Source organism: Anticarsia gemmatalis, chromosome 23 (assembly GCF_050436995.1).
Source record: "Anticarsia gemmatalis isolate Benzon Research Colony breed Stoneville strain chromosome 23, ilAntGemm2 primary, whole genome shotgun sequence".
Classification (NCBI taxonomy): Eukaryota; Metazoa; Arthropoda; class Insecta; order Lepidoptera; family Erebidae; genus Anticarsia; species Anticarsia gemmatalis.
Genome location: NC_134767.1, coordinates 8930922 through 8955165, shown reverse-complemented (window position 1 = coordinate 8955165; position 24244 = coordinate 8930922). Strand labels below are relative to the sequence as shown.

Sequence of the window (24244 nt, the reverse complement as noted above, 5' to 3'; positions counted from 1 at the left end):
ATTATATTTTTGTATAAACATAATTGCAACATCCTTTTGCTGGATTTTCTTTTCCTTTTTAAAAATATTCACGTCAAATAGGAATAAGAGACTTAATAAACTGCCGATACATCACTGCAGATACAGTTTTATTTTATAGACAATTTCCACACTGTGAATTGCTCTTGTGTCGCGGAGACTTTTACAAACATACAAACAACGGACACAAAGTACAGCCAGAACTATTTATAAATAATTCCCGTGTGGTAATCGAACCCACGGCCTCTCGACGCATTGGTAGTTACGTGGCGACCACCTTAACCACTGCGCCACGGAGGCCATCATTACTACTACATACAAGCAAAAGTTTTCTTTCTATAATATTTGTGTAGAAATGTTTTATTATTCCTTTTCAGTTTTGTCTCGCAAATTGTAATATATGTGATTTCATGTACAAATGTGCACTCTAAAGTAATGTTGTTGCTAGTTTTTGGTGCACACAACAAGCAAAAAACTGTACAGTCAGTGCCAAAAATATGTATACACTATCACATTTAAATTGTACTTTTTTGTAAATATCAATTTATTTGTTGCTATTAGCCTTAAAACACTACTCATTGACTGTCAAATTACTTCGAAGTTTATATAACTAGTAGTGACTTCAATATTTTTAAACATACATAATAATCACGCTTGTTATACACAATTAACAATGTAAGTCCCTTGCAAAAGGTAGCGAGTTTATTGCCATTTCACTATTTATTCTGGGCTGGGCAGGTGTCTCCTCCCGAACAAAGGAGGAGTTAGGTCTTTAGTCCACCACGCTGGCAATGTGAGGGTTGGGTTTACTATTTTAATGACCAAAAATGCTTTTGAAAATTTGTCAGTGTACGCTCATTTTTGTCTCTGACAGTACAAAACTATTGAAACAAAAACACACTGTTTGTGTATTTATTAACTCGGAGTTTGGGAATGTTATTATATGTTTTATGAAATGTTTTCCACTTTTAGTTTCGGTAAAAGCTGGTCATCTACAGAAAGTCTGAATGCAGAGTTTAATTATATCCAAAATGTTTAATAAACATAGGAGTTTTTGTATCTATTCACTAGATATGTTTGAAATGAATTCATTTCCAGGTTCCAGTGAGATTATATACTTTGTTCTACTACATTAAAGGTAAAAACTCAAAACTTTGTATTTATATTATAGTGAGCAATTATTTCAAGCAGTTTACTGTAAATTTGTTTAAAGAATGAGATCATTTGCTGTTTGTTGTTTAAAAAATAAGGCCCTTAGCACAAAAAAGATCCTAAAACTAACATTCTTTCATGCGCAAAAAAACACGTAATTAAATATTTCAAAACGACCTTAAAGTTTACTGAACATTAATCTTCTAAAAAGTATTTGTCCACATACCTGACATCTTCCATCGATGCACATATCCAGGCTCCCTGGCCGACACCTGGTGCCGTCAGACACCCTCGCAGCAAGAACAGCCACCACCACACGGTCTTCTTCATCCAGGGAGACGGTCTGTGAATGGGAGAAGAATATAAGCTATGACAAACAAAAGAGAAAATAGTCTTTATTTTAAGATGTATTCAGAAGCCATTTTGTATATTAAAGAAACTATTTTCTAAAGAAAATACTACGGGAAGTGTTGTAGAAAAGAACGACCGAATGGTATTGATAATTACTTTTAGTCCGTGACTTCGTCCGCGTGAAAATGTTTCCAGCGGTAAAAAAGTATCCTGTGTTAATTTAGGCTATAAATTATGCGTGTACCAAATATTACGAAAATCCGCTCAGTAGTTTTTGTAAAAGTACGAGTGAAAGAGTAATAAACATACATACATGCCACCTCATTAACTTTTGCATTCATAATGTTAGAAGGACAATTACGACACTCACAGATGTTCTGTCTATCGCATTTCACCGAAAAAACAGGATAAGTACAGTAACTTGTTTATTTTTATCAATCTAATAAAATAGCCGCTCGACCCACGCCACTACAATAATTTCAAATCCCATCAACCAGGAACAGGTACATACTATATTCAATCTCTACCAAAGGTTAGGAACTCCTTCAATTTAATAAACTGCTAGCTCTATTATAACAGCCTTTTACAAGCCATTACACCTCTCACATAGATTTTCGAAAAATAAGAAAATTTTTCAAAGGAAACTTTTCCGTCCAAATATTGGTGTGGAACATAGCAAATGGCTGCCAAGTTTCAGCTGGCGTGGTAACAGTCTTACCGATTATCGAGTGCAGCGCTGAACGCTGAAAAACTTATTTAAACTGAAACTGATCCACAGATTAACTTAGGATTATACTTTGTTCGGAAAACTTAATTTTCGTTTCGTTTTCAAGTTAAATTGCAGTTAGATACAGACAATAGTTATTTTAAAGTTATAATACCCATTTAAAGTTGCAACTGAGAAAGCGCATTTAAGTCTTTTCAACACTTTAAATCAATCCATCAGCCAACCAGCACGATATAAAAGCGAATTAATTTCCTTACGATCACCCATCCAATGATGATCCTTATGACTTGCTTAACCTAACTTACAGTTCTGTAAATTTACTTTTCGCGATTACCAATCCTATGCCAAGGTTTGTTACCTTGACATCAGTGCTTAACGTGTCGAATATTTTTCTACCAGAATACTACAACGTGTACAATATAAAACAAAATTTCAGTTATTTCATTTTTTATGGTCACCCATCCAATGGCAAACCTTGACATCGTAGCTTAACTTTACCTGCATTTTTCGACGAAAACACTACAAATCGATTCTACGTGTAAAATGTAAAGGAAACTTCGATATTAACTTACTATTTTCCACGCGATATCACAAAACTTATTTACTAAGAAGTTAACGTCCGATTCTCCCGATGTTCAGGAGTGTTGACATTTTAAAGTATTACTATTGAACTTATGTGTAACGTGGGGCTAAGTTAGTACTTTGTGAAATAAATGTTTCTGTTTCGTTTTCTCTGGCCGTAGAATTGGCTACAGCGAAGTCGAATGGTTTGAGCATTTAGCTCCCACACAAAAGGTACCTTTTACATCTTTTATGATGAAAAACATTGTAAGAATAATCACGGTGAAAGAAAACATTGTGAATAAATTTTACATGCCAGAGATTTTCTGAAATGTAATGAATGTAGAATTCAGCTTATGTACATCGCTGAGGACATAATTATGGCCTAATCCCTTACTAACATATTTCCCAGGCATTGACTATATTTTCAACAGGTACTCTCTTGAAGGAGCAGGGGAGTATCGTCTAGGAAATTTCAATCATAATCATGTAGCAATAAATTTATCCCCCAACTTATCGAAATTGGGTCCATAATGCTGCAAAAATTCCCTAAACTCGAAGACCCAAGGTTTCAAGGCATAATCTAACCAATAGAAAGACTTTTTACCAAATACTGAATAACTCCAACTCACCGGTTCAGGACTCTGCCCAGAATGCTGTGGTGCTCCCCTGCAAGTCAGGGCACAAGGCTCAGCATCATCACGATGAGCTCGCCAGTGGAACAGCTCTCCTCCGTATGGAGTGTCGTCGTGAGCACTGCACTGCTGCTCGCGCCAGACGTCTTCTTCTAATAGAGAGATGTTTGCTCGACAGGGCTGTTGAAGAAAATAAAATTAGTTAAAAATTGGCTTATTTTGTTATTTGAATTGAAAATGTTATCTGGATTGAAATTCGAGAGCTGGGTGCCGGGTGTCGTTAGTTAAGGTAACGACAAGTAGGTTTACCCACTAAAACACGGCCACGTTCAGATGAAATACCATTATGCGGCTACCTATCCACGGAAATTTTGCGATATCGGTTGCTTAACTTACTAGTGTATTAGTTTTCCTAAAGCCTGGTTATAAACGTCTCTTGTGTAATAGTGGATGCGTTGCAGCAATGTACAAATAGGATAAGAAATACAGAATATTATGTACAATCACGCCTTATTTTATACGTGTAGGCAGAAGCCAAAGAACGCCATTTGATTCAATCTCAAAAAACTACACTACAGGACCGCCCATTATGAGTACTCTGCATTTGAGCTTTTGCAAGACATCACAAACAAGAAATATCCACGTAAATCGTATATTTTTTAACCGTATTGTAGAAAGCTGTTCCTTTAAAAATATACTAATAAATAGTAAAATAAAGTTAAATATAGTCCGACATCATTACAAAATTTACGAGCCTTAAATATTAACATATTAATTACTATACGTCTCTATACGGAAATGTCAGCCATATTCACTTGAGCTTCGAAGAATCGAATACACTCATTACCTTGGAGTTAGGTTAGTGAAAGAAACAGTCCCCGTTTGTTATCGCCGAGCAAAATCGGGAACACGTATATTATAGAGTTTCAAAGGCGGTGCCAGAGAAGGGATAGGATATTCTTTTCGGATATTCTGCGAGAGTGTGTTCAAGATAAGATTTTTTAAGTTGCAATAACTTTTAAAGTTTTTAGCCTGCATTAGTCTAGCGTGGTGAAGTTAAGAGCTCCAATTTTCCTTATAACGAATGGAGACTTGTGTGCAGGGACTGGACGGTAATGATATTTCAAAATTTTTTTTTTTAATGTCGGCTTAAACGACATTGACAGCACTTGCTACGGATAAACTAACATTTACACAAATAGAAATAAGAATAATATTTATTCTGCGAACAAAATTATTTTATATGGAATAATAAGCCCTGTAGTTCGATTTTCTATTACTATCGATTACCAACAACCGGCTTGTCATCGAAAAATTTTGTATAAAATTCTGATTAGCGACTCTGACGGACGTCGTAGAAAATATTTTGGCAGTACATTCTAAATATCTTAATTTTGATAATCGATGGTACCGACTGTACAAAATCACGCTACTGAACTCTATTAATTCACGTGTCAATCAGTGTTACCAAAAATAAAAACCATTTTGTAATTAACTTTGCCTATATAAAGTGGAAAAATCCAATAGTAACATAAATTCCGCAATCAAAAATAAAATAACTTAAAAATATCCGATCGAAAAATCAAAATAATATCATCAATACTAACATTATAAACATGAAAGTTTGTACGTTTGTTAAGACTTGATCCTGGTTAAAGTTCAATCAATTTTGAAAAAGATTTCATGGTGTTATGGTCAATTTCGAAGGCACATTTAGAGGTAGTTTATCTATTCAAAGCGTTTTTTTATATAGGTTTAAACGCTATTGAAAAGATAAACTACCGCTAAATCTACATCAGAAACCGGGGGTTAGACTTACTTATATATGGGATAATCGCAATATACTTCTTTACATCTAAAATTTTACCTTAACCGCCATTTTTTACCGATCAAAAGTCAACGCCTATTATTTTTACCTTTCTACAAACACATTCATGCGTAAAAAATAAAACAAATATATCCGAAACCGTAAAACCACGACCGTGCCCGTATTTCTCAATTTAAACATATACAGCGTGTTCACATTTATTAAATGGTGGTTCCCGGTGATGACGTGGGGTCAGGAGCGCGGAAACATCAAAGCGACCTCTATTTCCTGTTGTAAACGGATTGACAGCTGCGATCGTGCAAACTGCAGTGTGGATGGGAGAGTATGGGAGAGATTTTATGGGTGTTTAAGTTGTTGTTAAATCTTGTATAGACTTTAAGAAAATTCTGTGATTTGAATTATTACTGTATTTTAGTAGTCTTTAAATTTTGGGTACTTAACAAAAATAATTATATAAGTCAGTTTGAAATAATGTTTAATATTTACTAACTTCAGTTAAATTCTAAATAAAATTCAAAATATCCTTTATGTCTTTAAGTTCGTACAAAGTATTTGAAATAGTCATATATTTTTGTTACCGCTTCAGAAAAATTGTTCCTGAGAAGAAAAGGAAAAGTCACGGCTTGCTTATTTTTGAAATTAATTCAATCTTTTGCGGGTATGAATTACCCAAAATCCATCCTATTACGAATAGTTTGTTAGTTATGCCTTTACAACTAAACTTCAAATAGAGCAGATTTTTTTCAGAATTTACATAATATTTCTGTAATGAATTAAGGATTAAAAATGTTACTTTTAAAACAAATGCACTGAAGCAGGTAAAATCTCGCTATAATATAATTATGCAAATCTGCGAGACCAAAACCTGTATACAATTATATCTGTAAAATGCACAAAAGTAGAATAAAATCACCCCAGCATTTTGCATGCAGAGCACAAAATAATACAAAACTACTTAATAACATTAAAATTATAAGTACAGTTATGAGCATAAATATGTTATCATACAAACATTATAATTCTCGCCTTTTGTTGTTGTTCACAATTTTGAATAGAATTGTGCAAATCAGAAATAAACACAATCATTTACGCAATTTGATTATTTGGCCTCTAAAATAAATACCATTATAGACAAAAAGCATGATTTTCCTGTCTTTCAACTAGCCAAAGGTCTCCCAAAATTAAGGAAGTATTCGACATTAAAATTTGACTTCCTATAAGAACTGTGTAAGTCACAGTCTTCTCATTTTAGTCACTCTTTGTTATAACAAACTATATAAAACTAAAGTGTAAAGTGACTAACCGGTATTTTCTTTGTATGTTTACATTACTCCCAATGTCTACGTGTCTGTGCTCATGACTGTACTGCGGGTCTCGGATACAAAATATCTGAGATTCTCGGATATGTGTGAGTACTTCCCTAGCACAAAGCTTTGGCGCGCTTTGGCAAACATCAAAGGTAATACGTTGCTATCAGAAAGTATATATATATGCCTTGTTTAGCTGTTTAATTAAATATTAACTTAAATCTTATTGATTAAAATAGGTGCAGGTTTTTTTTCAGATAAAGGAAGATTCTGTTTAAGAATGATGTATTGACGATATTGGAGTTTCGAAAATAAGTAGCGTTTTTTGCTGTTTTTAACTTTATTTTATTGACTACTAGCTAACCCGTGAACTTCGCTAGCGTCACATAAGAGAGAATGGGTCATAATTTTCCCCGTTTTTGTAACATTTTTTACTGGTACTCTGCTCCTAATGGTCGTAGCGTGATGTTATATAGCCTAAAGCCTTTCTCGATAAATGGACTAATTAACACTAAAAGATTTTTTCAAATCGGACCAGTAGTTCCTGAAATTAGCGCGTTCAAACAAACAAACTCTTCAGCTTTATAATATTAGTATAGATGCACGTAAAACGAAACAAAAAATATCTTAAAACAATTTCACGGAACACAATAAACAGTATGTACAGTTTCAACACTTGTGGAATTTGCACAGGGTTGGCAATACGTCCAGTTTCACCAATGTGTTAGGGCTGCCTTCCAATCAGAGTAGATGCGGTTGATTAATTCGTTTCCGCAAACGAGCGACCCTCTTCCGTATCAACTGGTACAACTTATATAGGATTACTATGATTGGCTTACGTTGTTATCAAACTGTGGAATATGGACGGTTTTGTAGCACCTTTTTGAATGAAATTTAGGGTTAAGTTAGGAATAAGTGTAAGATATACTATCTGTTAAATAAAGTGACAGTGTACAGGCAGCAAGCCTATTGCCAATTACCGGGCACATTATGAAACTCCAGACTCTCGAGACCTCATGATCAGAAGTCGGATATACTACCGACTGTGCCACAGAGGCAGACCCAAGACCCTATTTAAAAATATGAAGAACAGCAACTCACAAAACAATACCTTACAAAAAGTCAATCTCGAAAAATCTTTAAGAAGTCTAAATCTTTCAAGGGCCTCTTACATCGTCGATTTGCATCTACTGAAAAGGATATTGTAGTCGCAACCACTTATGAAGTTAATCGGCCCTCTTTTGGAGGGGGAGGGAGAGGGGGGAGGGGTGACGTCACGAGCTGAATGACAATAAGCATTCGCTCCCTTTTTATTGACTTTTTGAATCTGATTGGTCGCTTTTTCTTGGGGTATTTTGTTTCAGAATCGTGAGGTTTTTTTTTGGTATAGGGTTGGTTGTGATTGAGTGGGTAGTGTATTATATTTAGTGTTGTTGTTTATGCAATACAGTCGTTTATATCATATTTATTTTTGGAACATTCTAGAAGATGTGTAATCTATTTTAATTACAATGCGACCTGCACCGATTATATTTGTATTTTTTTTCTAATCATTATTTATTGTGCAACGAGTCATATTCCTAATTCATAAACTGTTATTACGTCATTATTAAATTGTAGATTTGTGAAACTCTCAAACATATATATTTAATATACATAATATATTTCAGTACCTAGTCTGCAAAGAAAAGCCAGCAAGTTTTTTTATCAAAAATTAACCTTTGATCAAAATAGAATCATTGATTTATTTCAGTCAGATATTGACACTTATGAATGTCAAAGTTAAAGTTAATAAATTCGCCATAAATTCATAAGATGTTACAATAATATAAACACTGAGAACAGTTAATAAGAGTTTTTAATTTCCATCAATGTTTTCAATTGTTACCAAATTAGATTTTATTACTAATCATATAATTCCTTGATGATGTAAAAACTTTCAATCAATTGCCATCCCCTCAAACGTCCGTGGAGACTAAAGTATCCATAATTATATTACAATACCCTCCACGGACGTTGGCAATTGATTGAAAGTTTTTACATCATCAGTGTATTACCAATCACGTTACTATCCCCCACACCACTTGTCCATACAAAATCCCAACTCCATCGAGTGCATCCAACTATGAACTCAAAACAACGCGCCCTCAACTTTCCCTGAACATATTGAAGCAATAAATTAGTTTAGTAATGGAATTAGGAACTCATAACTCTCGTCATACGGTAGAACGTATTCATGTGAGGAGAAACTTTGCTTTTACTGTTATTAATTGTCGAATGTCATGTTGTGGCTTATTGTGGTGTATTGATTAGTTATTGAATAATGGAACGTTTGTGGTGCTGTGGTTAAGATCGTTACGAGGTCGTAGGTTTGATTCTAGGAAGGAATATTTGTGTGTTACAAAGCTGATGGTTGTTTTGGGTACTTAAAATTTGCTTTCTAGCTGAAGTCAGGTGAACATAAGATGAAGCTTCCGGTGTTAGAGTTGATTTAAAAAACACAAAGTGTGCAGTTGATAGACGGGTTGTCTATCAACTGAATCACTTACCCCCGGTTTTTGAGCACATTTAGCGATAGTTTATCTATTCAATAGCGTCTTTTTATATAAGTTTAAACGCTATTGAATAGATAAACTACCATTAAAAGTACCTCAGAAACCGAGGGTTAATAAGTTTAAACGCAAAATCACAATAGGCAGGAATATTTTTGCTTTCAGGTTATACGATTTTGTATAGTCAGTCGGTCAGCTTCAGATTTTCAGGAATTTATTCTATCATACTGCCAATTTATATTAAAATAGACTCCATCTTTTAGAAATGGAAGAGTTTTTTAGAGTATAAATTGAATATTGTGGAACGCTACTACTATTATTTTTACAAAAACAAATGTATTATAGAATTCAGCAAGAAAAAGGTGTTTCACATCAAAAATAACTTAAAACAAACACACAAAAGCTTCAAGTGTGAACGAACTCAGACTATAACACTATTTCTTGGAATATACATTTAGATTTATCTTCAAACAAGTTTGAGAATGCTGGAGTGTAAGCACTCGACTCAGCGCAACTATGAACTCGTTCAAACTTCGCCATTGTGAATCTCATTGTGATTATTGAGCAGCATTTTATTATATTTATTTCTATGTATAACAGGCGAAATTGTATAAAATATTATTCTTATTTTCGTATGGTTAGTGGTCTAGTGTCAAAGTTGTTTAATCCACCCAAAGGTCTCTAATATCGCTTAACGATTGTTATCTTAATTGACAACAACCGAGACCGACTTTTTACGGCCCTACGTAATGCATGGACCCCAGTTTGAATACCACTATGTGATCAACCATTAATGGTATGACTGCGCTAAGGTTAGCTTATGACCGGTGGGCGCAACTGGCAATGGGCGTCTCAAACAAATATTTTTATTATGGTAATAGTTACACCAACACCCTTTGGGCAGAGTTAGATCAATATTTTGTAGCTTTTTATTCAGAAAATACGTAGAAGCAGCCTTTTGCAATACTCAAAAAAATGCAAGAAAACGGTTACATTTTAAAGTGAAAAACGTTTATTAATACACAAAAGTCGGTAAAAGAACAAACAAACTTCCTTACAAATGTTTCTGTCGCACAAAATATAATATTCTTTTAGTGAGACCGGTAATTCCAGAGATAATCACGCTGAAATAAAATATAATCTTCAGCTTTATAATATTAGTCTAGACTACTTAAAGCGAAACCTACTCTCAAACTCTTCCCACTACAGAATTCCTGTAATACGCTCAAAGTGATAAAACAAGTGATTTCCGTGACCAACCTCCAACATTTATTTAATAAACTGCGGCACTGTCACTCCGTCCGCCATATTGTACACTTGGGGACAATTTTAGGAGCGCACAATTGTTTTTTTAATAAATTTAACATTTACGTATAGTGTTGTGTGCCGTTTGGACAAGGACAGTAAATTAATGGTCGTGATGAAACTTAAGGGATTATACAAGGGTCCAAGAGTTATAGCGAAATTGTCCTTTGGGCTTGTACTTTTTATTAGAGTAGGTCACTGTTGTTTTTTATTGTTTATGTTTTTGAAGGGATAAAAATAATACAGGATTTTAGCCTGTTTATTTGAAATGTACTGTCTGAAGAATAAGTGAAACTTAACGTTATTGTATTACGTATTTTCAGTGAGACTCAAGTCTGTATTAACGCAATTACAATAAAACAGAATTGAAACTTGCATTTTTTAAATAAATGTGCAAATATCTCTTAGGAAGCGATTATCATATTATGTACCAATAAAAAATAAATTAATAGGTCAACAAATTAACCCAACAAAGAAAAAAACACCTAGTAATCGTATCCAGAACCTTTTCAACACACAAATAAAAAACCCAAATAAAAATACACTTAACGGCACAAAAAACACCCAGTATCACAGAGCTAATCATTTAAACACGCCACAGACGGACGAAACGGCGAGCTAAACAGTTTCATTAAGCTAACGGGTCATTTATTCTGGCCGGCAGTGTACGGGGGGACAATTATCGCGGAGTGAGACACTTTGATTGCAAGTAACTGTATCTAGTTATGTTGTGTACAGTTCGTTGAGAGGCTGAGAATGCATAGCGGGGTGGAAAAGTGGATAGTTTTTATGGTTTTGTTTGTTTAAGATAATATGTAGTCAGTTTAAGACAAAGGTTTTTTAGGCCATTTTCGCATTGCTGCTGTGACGCGATGACTTTTACAAACATAAAAACGTCGGACACAAAGTACAACCAGAACCGAAACAATTATTAATTAATCGCACAAATAATTGGGTGTAAACCAACCTATGGCGACCTATACCACTGCGCCACCTAGACAGTCGATTTGATTCTGTCCCACTGCTGAGCTAGTGCCTTCTTCAACGAGAAATAGTTGTCTCGTGTGGGAATCGAACCCTCCCGACGTAATGGTAGCGGTGTGGCGACTTACCACTGTGCCACGGAGGCAGTCACGCCTTAGCATGCCTGACGTTTCGACGCAGGTTACACTGACCGTGGTCATAGGCTGACTGACGTATTTACAGATCAACATTTATTAAATGTTGCAAACATACTAGACTAGAATATTGTTTGTCAAAAAATTATACAAGTATTTTCAGTTAAAAATACGTCACAACAACCCATTACAACTGTTATTTTAATAAAAGCACAATTTTCAATCTACAGCGCACTGTATTACACACGTAAAACATTCACATCCAAATATACGAAACAAAAAGTGTCCTGAAATCTGGGTCATTTATTCCGCCGGCAGTGTACAGACAGCAATTATCACAGACACTTTGATTGCAAGTCACTAAGTCTCGTTGCGTTCATTGGAAAATTTCCTGGAAAAATGGAATCTCTCTTGCTGTTGTGACTTTTCCAGGATTAGATTGTAGTCGTATTTCTGTGGATCGTTTTTTTAAATTGGTTTTTATGTTGCAGTTCTTATTATAGAGTTCTTTATTGGTATTGTAGAATATTTGTCATATAACTAGTAAATTAGTGGGACCGGTAGACATTGTTTTGTCCATATAGGTCCGAGCACATCCCGTTAATTAAATGCAATTTGGGAAAGGGTACGTGTTTTGTGTTTATAGTACAAATAAGTCCTTTTCGATATTCATATATTAGGTCGGGAAAAAGTCTTTTCGCATTATGGTATGTATGAACTTGTAATACAATCTTTTCTCTACACAAAAAAAGCTCGATATTTGGGTACGTCACGAGCTCACTGAAAGAAACCTAATGAACCGTGTACTGATTTGTGATTCTCGAAGCCAAAGAGATTTTATTACAAGTTCATACTACATTAATATATTTTAATATGTGCTACAGCAACTAGGGATAAAATACGTTATGTATTTAAAATCTCACTTTACTAACCTGCATATTACAAATCTTGTATCTGACAGGCTCCCCCCTGCACCCCGCGGGGGAGGAGCAGGTCCTCAGTTGTCGTGATACTCCTCCGTCACAGGTCCTCGAGCACAGAGACCATTCACTCCACTGAGACCAGCCACCACGATCCTGAGAACAAAAAATAAATAATATAACATTCGGTAGAAACATAAAAACTTCTTATAACCGTTCGCAAAGGGAATGAAAAGTTCCTATCATGCCCTAGATCCAGGTGGTAGAATCCTGACCCGTCTCCTTTCGTCACGGTATAAGATCTTCGGCCAGAAGTAGGACAGTAAATGGTTAGTTAAAGTTATAATTATAATTTTGATACTTTTATCGGGCTACTCTCGGCATTATCACATTAAACACAAATTTCATAATTTGTTTAACATGTACTTGTACTAAATGAGTAAATGTTACATCTTAAGGAACTTTAGCGCGAAAGACTACAGTCGGAGTTTTTGAGTAGCGATAGTTTGACACTTAAAATTTAATTCAATAATAGTTGCTACAGCGCCCGCTAGAGATGCTGTCGCGCTGATCCGATCTTAATACAAAGTTAGTGTCAGCTAAACGTATTTTTGCAGTCGAAAGTTGAAGTCAAAATCTCTCTCTCTCTCTTTATTCTATAAGTACTCCGAAAAAGACTACCCAAGTATCTATCTAAGACACAACGAACTAACGATTGCTGTTATAGAAATCAGTTGCAACGAAACTTGACCCACAAAATACCTCCCTAGGTGCAACTATACATATTGGATATTAAACCTGGAATTGTTGAAGCGCGTTAAGCCGAATCAGAGAATTTCACGCTACAATAACTCTATTGTGCAAACAGTTAGTTATACGTAACAAGATATCCTCTAATTAAGTCATTCGATTGTTAGCCAGTTGACTTGGCTGATAGATAATTAGTTATTATCTATGGTGATGAGATTGCTTTAGATTTTTATTATTATTTTCATGTCAGAAGTGGTTGTTATACAACAAAACACCTCTTCAAAGTCAGTTTCAATAGAAAGAAATACAATAGAATATTTTTATGCGAGTTTAGGGCAGATACGGTGTCATACTTTATATTTTTTTTGTTGAATTTGGTTGAAATTATGTTTAAAATTAAAAAAAATATTAGGTCCTGAGTATGAGTAAAACGATATCTGTACAGTCTGTTAATATATATTTATAAGATATAGTCACTGGTAGTTATAATAACTGTAAACTAAATATTAATTTCAATTACACAAAAAATAATTTAGAACAAATACTGACTACTTACTCAAATACTAACTAACATTTTTCCGATATGTTCAATCAATTACGAAATGTTAAATAAAGACAAGTAATCTAATTAATAATTATTTATCTTTAACAACCAGCAACAAAATTCATTGTTTTTAAGACTAATAAATGTCGTGATAAGAATATTAAAACATTGTATTAAAACAAAATCAGACAAACAGAAACAGCATCCATCAAAATCACGCACAAACATGATAAAAGACTTCAGAGTGAATTTTCCAAACGGTTTGATATTTAATTTCGAAGCAGTTATACAGAGCGTTTGAGAGTCTAAACACGTAACACTTTAATGTAACGGTCTGGGTATATTTGTGAAAGTGCTGCTGTTTTCATATTAACTTACTATTGTTTCAAATATACGATACAATATGAAAGTAGTGGGCTTGTTTATTTGTAAAAATGGGCAAAGATATAACTAATTCATATTTAAATATTAAAATTGTTTTTTTCTATGGTGAAGTCAGTAATGTATCCGACTGGATGACGGACGCAGGACTGACGGCTTTACGTGCTCTACGTCTGCGAGGCGCTGAGGTCAACTTTTTAAATCGGAGATTCAAACCCAAAACCTCTGCGCGACAGTCGCATGCGCTACCGATTGCGCCACAGAGGCGCTCGCCCCTATACCTAACATAAAACTAAAATTCTAAATGGCAAAACGTGGGTGTATTTCACCCCTGCCTACACTTTCTAGTAGAACAGTAGCGCAATTCTTTACAGCCGGTATTGTGGAGTATCGAGAACTTGACATTTAGAATGTACTGGCAAAATAGTACTTACGGAGCCAGGTAGAGGCCCTGATCAGATTCTCGTGTAACATTTCTCGATAGCTAGCCAGTTGTCGGTAGTAGATGGTAGTAGAGAATCGAGCTACAGGCTTGATATTATATGATATGTATGTATAGATATATTTAATTTAATTACATAACAGCCCACTAAGGCTTTAATATTAATCCCGTAGTTAATCTATACCAGTAATTGTGTTGAAAGCTTATCGATAGCGTATCTGTATTAATGTACTTAATTTAGATTAGCTACTTAACTCTGAGATCTATTATATAGTATTGTACTATAGAAACTATAGAATTATATAGCAATTATAGAATCAGTATATGAAACTATGAAAATAGTTTCCTATACTAGGTAGGTGACTCACGTAGCTTTGCTTGAGCGTAGGACTATTTTTGGCACGTTGCACATAGGGTTTTTGAATGTAGATCTAGCAATTTACCCGTAAAAGCGTAAGAGAAAGACACACTTTGCATTTAGAGTATTTACTAACATATGGATATTTGTACATGAGGGGAGTATTCTATTGGAAAAAAAACTAGCTCTCAATAAAGAAAACAGTCCTCTTTTCTTTTTCACCCCTTAACTTACCCCACTGCTGGGCAAATGCCTCCCCTCTTTCCTTCCAAACCGATCTGTCTTGTAACATACCGATGACGGACCCGTAGATGCCGCTATATGCTGAAGGGGGACTGCATAGGCCATTAATAATATCACGTATGCATCCTGACTTATAGACTAAAAAAGTGATGAAGTAGATGCCACCGAAATCGAGGTATATCATGCCACAAATGGCACAACGATCTTGCCTACCTTCGTAGGGCGAAGGAGATTTCAAAAGAAAATTATAATTACGATAAAAATATTGCTACTTGCAAAACCATGTGCACTATTAATGTCCATTTGTTTCCTACAGTTTCCACGGTAATTATTAGCATACAAGTACTACTTAATGTACTCCACCTCAAAAATGAAGCCCCCAATGCCGTTTTCGATATCTGATCATTTAATTGAACGAGCTGCAACAATACGTCAGTCGCAATGAGCTGTCGCGTCAACAGCAATTATTGTGCATGACTGTACCGTACAACCGATCACTACGGCTGTCGGTGACTGTATTGTTCTTTTGTACAGTCGCGTGCATTTATTTATAGGTTATGTTCATCAGCCAATCAGAATGTTCAGAGGTTTTTTTATTGCAATGTATTGGTTTTCATTGCTGTTCTGTTTCTCTGATTATGCTAGTTTTGTATTCTTTTTATAACCTACTGGCAGTAAAAATTGTTTTCCATGCAAGTGCTTTGGACCATTTTTTTTTCAAAGTCATGTGTGTTTAAACGCGAAAACATCGCGACGAAACCTTACATGCCTGATAGTTAATTGAAAGTATTCATGACGAAATACAAGGCTAATCCGTAAGTGGCTACCGTGCTGTTTTTAAAGTCCTACCACTACCTTATTCTGAAAAAAGACCATTGTCCAGCTAGACAGATAAATAGTTATTTTTTATAATAACTTTTCTAACTACTACGTGAACACAAGATCGATCAGTAGTTATATCTTGTGTTCACTCTGCTACTAGCATGAGTACTTTCTCATGCCAGTAGCAGTACCTTTCCTAGTAGTGGGATAATAAAAGATACAATCGATATAACACTATCAAACGATTCCCAATGCAATAACGCTCACCAACCAATAAACAGTGAAATCTTCACACAGTTTCGCTAAATCGGTACAAACATGTACCTTAAATCAGGCCAAACGATTTGATATTCTGGTCAGCCGCATGCAAAAACGTCACGCGCGCACAAATCTCCCGGTTGATACAGCCACCAGAATCTACAATATGGCGTATTGTTTTTGACAGCTTCTTAGAATGCTGCCGGGAAAAAGAGCTTTTGGGTATGGGTAAGTATTATATTATAGAACTTTTGATTGTAACCAGTTATGTTTAAGAAATAATCCCCTATCTATACTAATATTATAAAGCTGAAGAGTTTGTTTGTTTGTTTGTTTGAACGTGCTAATCTCAGGAACTACTGGTCCGATTTGAAAAATTCAGTGTTAGATAGTCCATTTATCGAGGCAGGTTATAGGCTATATATCATCACGCTATTACCAATAGGAGCAGAGTACCAGTAGAAACTGTTAGAAAAACGGGGAAAATGTTATCCAATTCTCTTTTATGTGACACAAGCGAAGTTGCGCGGGTCAGCTAGTATCAACTATTTAGGGTTTAATTTCTAAAAAAATTGTTGTGTCCAGGTAAATTTTTCGCAGTTTTGTATATAGATATGTTTTTTTCTAGATATAGTTTTCGATCGAAAGATAATATCGCTCCTTCAATACAAAAGGGCCACAAATCGAAATCTATAAATTTTACAGGAGAGCCAAAACAAATTTTTGAAACTGTTTTTTTATAACATTTCATATATTTATTTTTTAAATATGGGATGTTTATATATCATTAGATGCGTATTTTTTAGCTCTATCTATCTACAAAATAAACTTTGTAATAGCTGTTACCTATTAAGAGAAAAATGCATATAAGTCCCTTTTGCATTCAAAATTTGAACCAATATTGTGAAAAATATGTCAAAAATTAAACACAGTTTCACAAATAAAAATGGTTAATTGTACTTTTTTGGTAAAAAAACCGTATCAAAAGGTTTAATAATAATTACTAAGTAAAACCATAACTGAATGGACCAGGAAAACATTGTATTAAACAATCTAAATTAAAAAATCTTAACTTTTTATTAAGTAAGTAAAATTATTGAGATCAACTTTATGCGTAACTTTCATTATTTAGTAAAATTAAACATCAATTAATAGGTAACGTGACGAGTAGACTGAGTGCAGCAGGAGTATTAAAGAAATAAGATAATAGAAAAGGTTTTTGAGTTTTATAAGCCTTTATATTTAGCATTCGTGGATTATTCCAAAGCTTTTGACAGCATTACTCATTCCGCCATAGAATCATCACTCCATCCAAGTCCTACTTAAAGATACTATGTAGAATCGAACCTTCATACATCAAACTCATCAAAGCAATAGACAACAATATCATTCCAAATCCAAAGAAGCGTGAAACAGGGAGACCCGCTATCTCCCAAATAATTTACCAGCACCCTCGGAGAAATTTTCGGGAACCTGGCGGTGTTATGGCAATCAAAAGCATAGTTGTAAGTGGTAAACAGTTAACAAACCTTTGTTTTGTAGACGACATAGTCCTCTTCTCTTTTTCGGCATCGGAACTCAAATCAATGCTTAAAGATCTGAGCACGGCAAGCCTTCAGATTGGACTAAGTAAGAACCGTACAAAAACCCAGGTTATGACCAACAACACGGTATATGTCATAGACTATGTCGACGAGTACACTTGCTAGGGCCAGATAACCTCTTTTAACAACCGACGGGACAAAGAGTTGGACAAACGTGTCACAAGTGCCTGAAAGAGATCCTGGTCCAGGAAAGAGCTAATGAAGGGTAACCTTCCACTGTCACTGAAGCGAAAGCTCGTCGACATGTTTATACCTACTACCCGTCCTTACCTACGCTGCCCAAACATGGTCCCTTACGGAAAACCAGAAAGAGCCAGAGAGCAATTAAGCGTAGTATATTATGCGTCAAAAGAACAGATCATGTCCGAAATTCTATACTGCGCTCCCAAACTCGCATAGCCGATGTAAGGGAGAAGACCGCCTGGCTGAAATGGAACTGAAACCGGCCGCATTATCCACATGCATTCGGAAAGGTGAGCCCGCATATCTACCAACTGGATGCCAGAGGATGGTCATAGCAGACGCGGGAGACTTAAATGGAGATGGCGGGATGACCTAGACGCATTCAAATAGGACTGGTCGGATCTTGCCCCTGAAAGAGGAATTTGAAAGGAAAGGGTGGCTCTTGCCTATGCCTGCATCAAAATGTATTATTTTGTTTTTAAAATTGTAACGAAAACTAAAATTATTATCATGCCAAACGGTCATATTTCTGGCCTTCCCATTCTAGCACGCTAAAAATGATTATTTATTCCAGAATAATTTAATGCAAAAGGGAAGTATTTCAAAATATGCTACCGTTATATTATAAAATATAATTATACTTAACTAATATTGGATTGCAAAAAGGACGTATTTCAAATAGGGCAATTTTGTATTACAAAATAACAAATACTAATGTTTGAATGCAAAAAGGACGTTTTCCAAAATATGGCAGTTTTGTATTGTAAAATATAATCACACTTACCTGATATTTTGCATCCAACACAGACATATTTTGGATTGTGGCACTTTTTCAAGCAACCGACGTGCGTTTGCTTAAAATTTTCGGGCGTAACTCATAAAGAGGCTGTTTCGCACTGACATTACCTGTCAAAGTGAGCTAATGCAAAAATGCTAAATGCTAAATGCTAGTGCAGCCACAATATAAGCAAAAATGATGGGGGTTTTTTTTTACTATAAAATATAGGCGGTTCAGGTGTCATTTTTGCAATAAAACGGTTTTCATTTTTTTTTGAGTTGTGGCCCTTTTGTATTCAAGGAGCGATATGATGGCGTATTGTTTCTGATAGCTTCTTAGAATGCTTCCGGGGAAAAGGTCTTTTGGATATTATGTTGTGGCTGTTTTGATTGTAAACTAATATGTTTTTCGTTGTGGTTAACTCGTAAGATCAATCCTAAATGACTTGAAAAAGTGCTCATCTCCTATTTTAGCTCCTTCAGAATTATTGATCTCTGAAAACGGTATTTCTGCACAGAGGTAGACTAATTATTAAACGAATAGGTATGTTTTTCGCTGTGGTTAACTTGTGAAAGAAATTATTCCCTATTTCAACTCTTTGAGGGGTGATTTCGAAAAAAATATTTTGCTGTAGGTGATTTTTTTCGTAGTTTCGCTTTGTAAAACCATGAAGAACCAGTAGATATGTATGTTTTTTTAGACATGGTTTTCGGTCGTGAGATATGATGGTGTATTGTTTCTGACAGCTTCTTAGAATGGTTCCGGGAAAAAGGTTTTTTGGGTTTGTAGGGTAAGTATTAATTTGTGGTTGTTTTGATTATAAATTAATATGTTATTTGCCCACATAAACTCATGGAAACAGTACCACCAAGTAGCTACCCACAATATTTCAGCCCTTCTTAAACCCGTAAAAGTTGATTTCACGACATCATTGTAACTTTACAAAAATATTTTATTTTCACTAATTTATATTTATTATTTTATCATAATTCTTGGCAGAAATAAGAAAATAAAAAGGTTTCGTAAATATCTTTAAAGAACTCAACGGCCTTCACCCACTTTTATTACATTTCACAGCATAACGTATGACTGAATATATCCCAAAAATATGTCTTTTATATTCAAAAATATCAAAACGCTTAACTTAAAATATCACTTTAATATCACAAAGCCATTTAAAATCGATTTGCAAGAATCGCCGATGGAGGACAGATAATGCACTTTGCTAACTACGTTGTCACGGGGTTGATAGTTGAATGCGAGGGGATGAAAGTGTAAATCGGGTTTGTTGTTAGGGTGTAAAATGGCCTTATTTATCTGTCTATTGTGTACCAAGTATGAATAGATTAATGCGAAGCTTGATAGAGAAAGGACGAGAATTTTAAACGCTTTTGTGCTGGTATTTTAGTTTGTGCGTCATTTGAATACGGTGCACAATATAACAAGATGATTTCCTTATGATATAACTGGCTTTTGCCCGCGACTTTTTCCACGTGGTTTGTGACTTAGGACATGAATTTTGATAGAAAATTTGATCCTCTATTTTATCCCTATAGGGGTAGAATTGATTGAATTCTTTTCTTAGCGGATACTTACGTCATAACATCTACCTGCATGACAAATTTCAGCACGATCCGTCCAATAGTTTGGACTGTGTGTGGATCACTATGTCAGTCAGTCATCTTTCAGTTATATATATTTAGATAGATGAACAGCTTATTACATTATTTTTGATTAATTAGATCTTGTGCTAAGTAAGTGGTTACAAATCGCTCGCAAATTAATAACCTACAGTTTCAAAATGTTTTAAAACCCTGAGATTTTCTATAAAACTCCATTACTTACGTACAATTATTATATAAGACTGCAATTATTATAACAAAACATTACAAAAAAATATATTGAAATACAACAACACAGTACAATAAACATAAAATGTAAAATCTCATGAGACTTAAAAACTAATGACATTTGCACATTTTCACCGCACCCGTAGCCCGTCTACGGCGTAGCACTACGTAGCGCTACGACATTCAACATTGAAATAACGAGCAATAGACAATAAGTCCTCATTTGGTACGAGTCTTTTTTTTGTTTTGCGCGTGCCTTTTGTGGCGGGGCCGCCATGCAGACGGAATGGTGGCGTAATTCCCACGCAGTCATGTAAGAGCTGTGTCATTAAACAGACGAGCGATTTTAAATCGGGCTGTTTTTACAAAAAAAATGATTAATGCACTTTAGTGGTAAGCATTTAATTGGAAACATTGTTAGTTTTTGCATGCAGGTCAGTGTTTAACAAAAATAGATCTTTATTGTATCATCTATAAGGTGTTAGTTAACATTCAAGGATGATGATGACAATAAAATGTGCTTGTGGGTTTTAAATGTCGTAAAAAGCGTGAGTTCAGTTACTCTACTACATATGTACATAATTTGAATAGACGCTTGTCTTAAAACAATTAACAAAGTGAGCGTAAAGTAGTATTTCAGTTTGTCCTATAATTTGAGGTCGCTTTTAAATAGAATCATATAAAATTTTGGCTGTTTTAAAAAATGTCGTTTGGAAACAAAACGGAGCACTCATATAATTCGTTTAGAATAATCGACTACGCTTGCTTTACCCACTTAATTTCTTTTAAAGCTGTTACTTATTAATCGCTGGCAACACATAAGCAACTAAAAGTCGCCAGTCTGTATCTGTTCAACATAAATGTTTAATCCTCTCGCGTGCGTTACGATTATTATACATCGACTCGAATATATATCATACTCAGACCATTATCTCTATTGTAAAGAACGAAGGATTTTTATAGCGCAAAATTACAGCTTTATTGTAATATATTCAAAAGAAAAAGATATCTACGTGAAATAAAGATATTGAGGGTTAAAACTCTTTTGTTGGGAAATTACGTTGCTGGCTGAAATGTTTTAATTTTTTGGTCTTAGGGGTTTGTTTGGGGTGTAAGTTGTTAGTCGTATGATAGTATAAGTGCTTATTCGTTTTTTGGTTGATATTAAGATGATGATGCATAAAATCGCGTGACCTTATGCATCAACATTTATCATCCAATAAAAAAATATTTTCCCATAAGGCTAGGCAGAGACCAAAGACAGCTACTTGCTACGATCCTTACTTTGCTTCATTATCATCCATACATCATGAAATAATAAACCAAATCATTAATTTAGCCTAACAAAAATCATTTAGTATTTAGGAATGCTAGATATAAGACATCACTTCTTTAACACTTTTAAATATAGTTGCCGTATGACTCTAATCGATGTTCTTTAAAAATACCTTTTAATAAAAGTTCATGCTGTATTGAGACACACGATAACACACATTACCTAACCTTCATTTTCTATCATTAAAGTAATCTAGAATGTTATCATAAACATAATTATTGAGGCAGTAAAAAATAACCACTATCGATTAGAGTGTAAAAAAAATCATTATATCTTCAACCGAATAGTGTCATATTTGTTAGCTTTACTATTCCTACCTTTAATTAAAGTCCGATACCAAGAATATTCTCTCATAACGAGGTTAGTCTGTTCTCAAGACTCTAATCTATACTAATATTATAAAGCTGAAGAGTTTGTTTGTTTGTTTGAACGCGCTAATCTCAGGAACTCCTGGTCCGATTTGAAAAATTCTTTCAGTGTTAGATAGTCCATTTATCGAGGAAGGCTATAGGCTATATAACATCACGCTACGGTCATTAGGAGCGGAGTAGCAACGAAAAATGTTACAAAAACGGGGAAAATTTTGACCAATTCTCTTAGGTGACGCAAGCGAAGTTGCGCGGGTCAGCTAGTAAGAGAGAATGGGTCAAAATTGTCCCCCTTTTTGTAACATTTTTCACCCGTACTCTGCTCCTATTGGTAGTAGCGTGATGATATATAGCCTATAACCTTCCTCGATAAATGGACTATCTAACACTGAAAGAATTTTTAAATCGGACCAGTAGTTCCTGAGATTAGCGCGTTCAAACAAACAAACAAACAAACAAATAAACTCTTCAGCTTTATAATATTAGTATAGATTCTCTCTTACGTGACGCAAGCAAAGTTGCGCGGGTCAGCTAGTATAATATATAAAGGTGACAATTTTCCTAGAAGGCTTAAACAGAAATGTATTTTAACTCCCACATTTCACTCCATATAACTTTCCTAGAAGTAGTATACTGAGATCTTATTGTCGTAAATGTTCTAGGTCATAAGGAGCTACTAGGAAACCTTCACCACCTACAAGCTCTACTTAGTTGTGTTTATATAGTTAGAGTATTTTTCTTCAAGATATTTGAGATAAAAATAGAAGTGAATGGATACTGACCTATTATGTGAATAGAATCGGAGCCTTGAATGATATGAATAGGAACTTTGGAAACGTGATATACAGTAGTGTATTTTCTAGATTCTTTTAATTAACGCTAGACAAATAATTTTATTATTCTTGTGATTTAAAAACCTGTCTTTTACACTTCTTTGCGTAATGCGTTCTGGTTGTGAATTTTAGTATAAGCAATGCTTTTAATCAATACGATCCATAAATCAGGGCACAAACGATGTGAAAGTGCGAGATTTGCAACTCAAAAAAACTTAAGACTTGGTATGACAAAAGTGCGAAAATGACCTACAATGTATATTAAAATAGTTAAAAATACAATCATCACTCCACCCACTATTGGCCAGCGTGGTACACTCAAGGCCTGACTTCTTACTCATTACAAAAAAAGATCTTTGCCTAGTAATGGGGTATCATTCAAATTGTGCAACAAAATCAAGCACTATCTATAAATATACAAAAAAAAATATTGGCATATTTTTTGTGACCCTTCAAAATCCCGATTGGTGTTGAAATATAAATTGTTAGTGTAAGTTCCGAGTGCAATATCGACGCTATTGAACCAATTCCGGCCACCAATCAAAACGTTTTGATCCTCTCTAAACAAAATGTAGCAAATATTCGGACATACGGCGATTCAACTGAAAAATATTGGGTGTGTAACGTTTTGCGGATATTTTTTTACTATGACGTAGTAAAAACAGGAAAAAAATTGTCAACAAGATATTGAGAAAGCTAAAATAGTAAAATTCGTCAGTGGACTGTCTGTTCTTTAATCTACTTTCAGTTACGAAACAAAAGATACTAATCTACAGTTAGCTAGTATGACAGATTAAAAGCCATAATCTTTTCTTTTCGTTGGGTATTAAATAAAATAAGAACCGTTGTGCATGTTATTGTGGATGTACACTGTAAAGTCAGCTCCAAAAGTAGCTGAACTATTTCATATTTTCAAAACCTCTGTGTTACGTAGCTTTAATAAATACCTGATCAAAATCAGGTAGAATGAGTTAGAATCAAACATCAATGGCAAATGTTTTTTCCATGGAATAATGTGCA

At 34.6% G+C, this 24244-nt stretch overlaps 1 protein-coding gene across 1 annotated transcript in view; it reads right to left on the bottom strand.

Moving 5' to 3' along the window:
* nolo (ADAMTS-like no long nerve cord) overlaps positions 1-24244 on the bottom strand; it is a 219752-nt gene that overhangs the window by 74876 nt on the left and 120632 nt on the right. Inside the window, exons 4-6 of the mRNA XM_076129770.1 lie at positions 12487-12630; positions 3442-3624; positions 1397-1513 (exon numbers count right to left, since the gene is read on the bottom strand). Coding sequence (XP_075985885.1) covers positions 1397-1513; positions 3442-3624; positions 12487-12630 — 444 coding nt within the window. The remainder of the gene's footprint in view (positions 1-1396; positions 1514-3441; positions 3625-12486; positions 12631-24244) is intronic.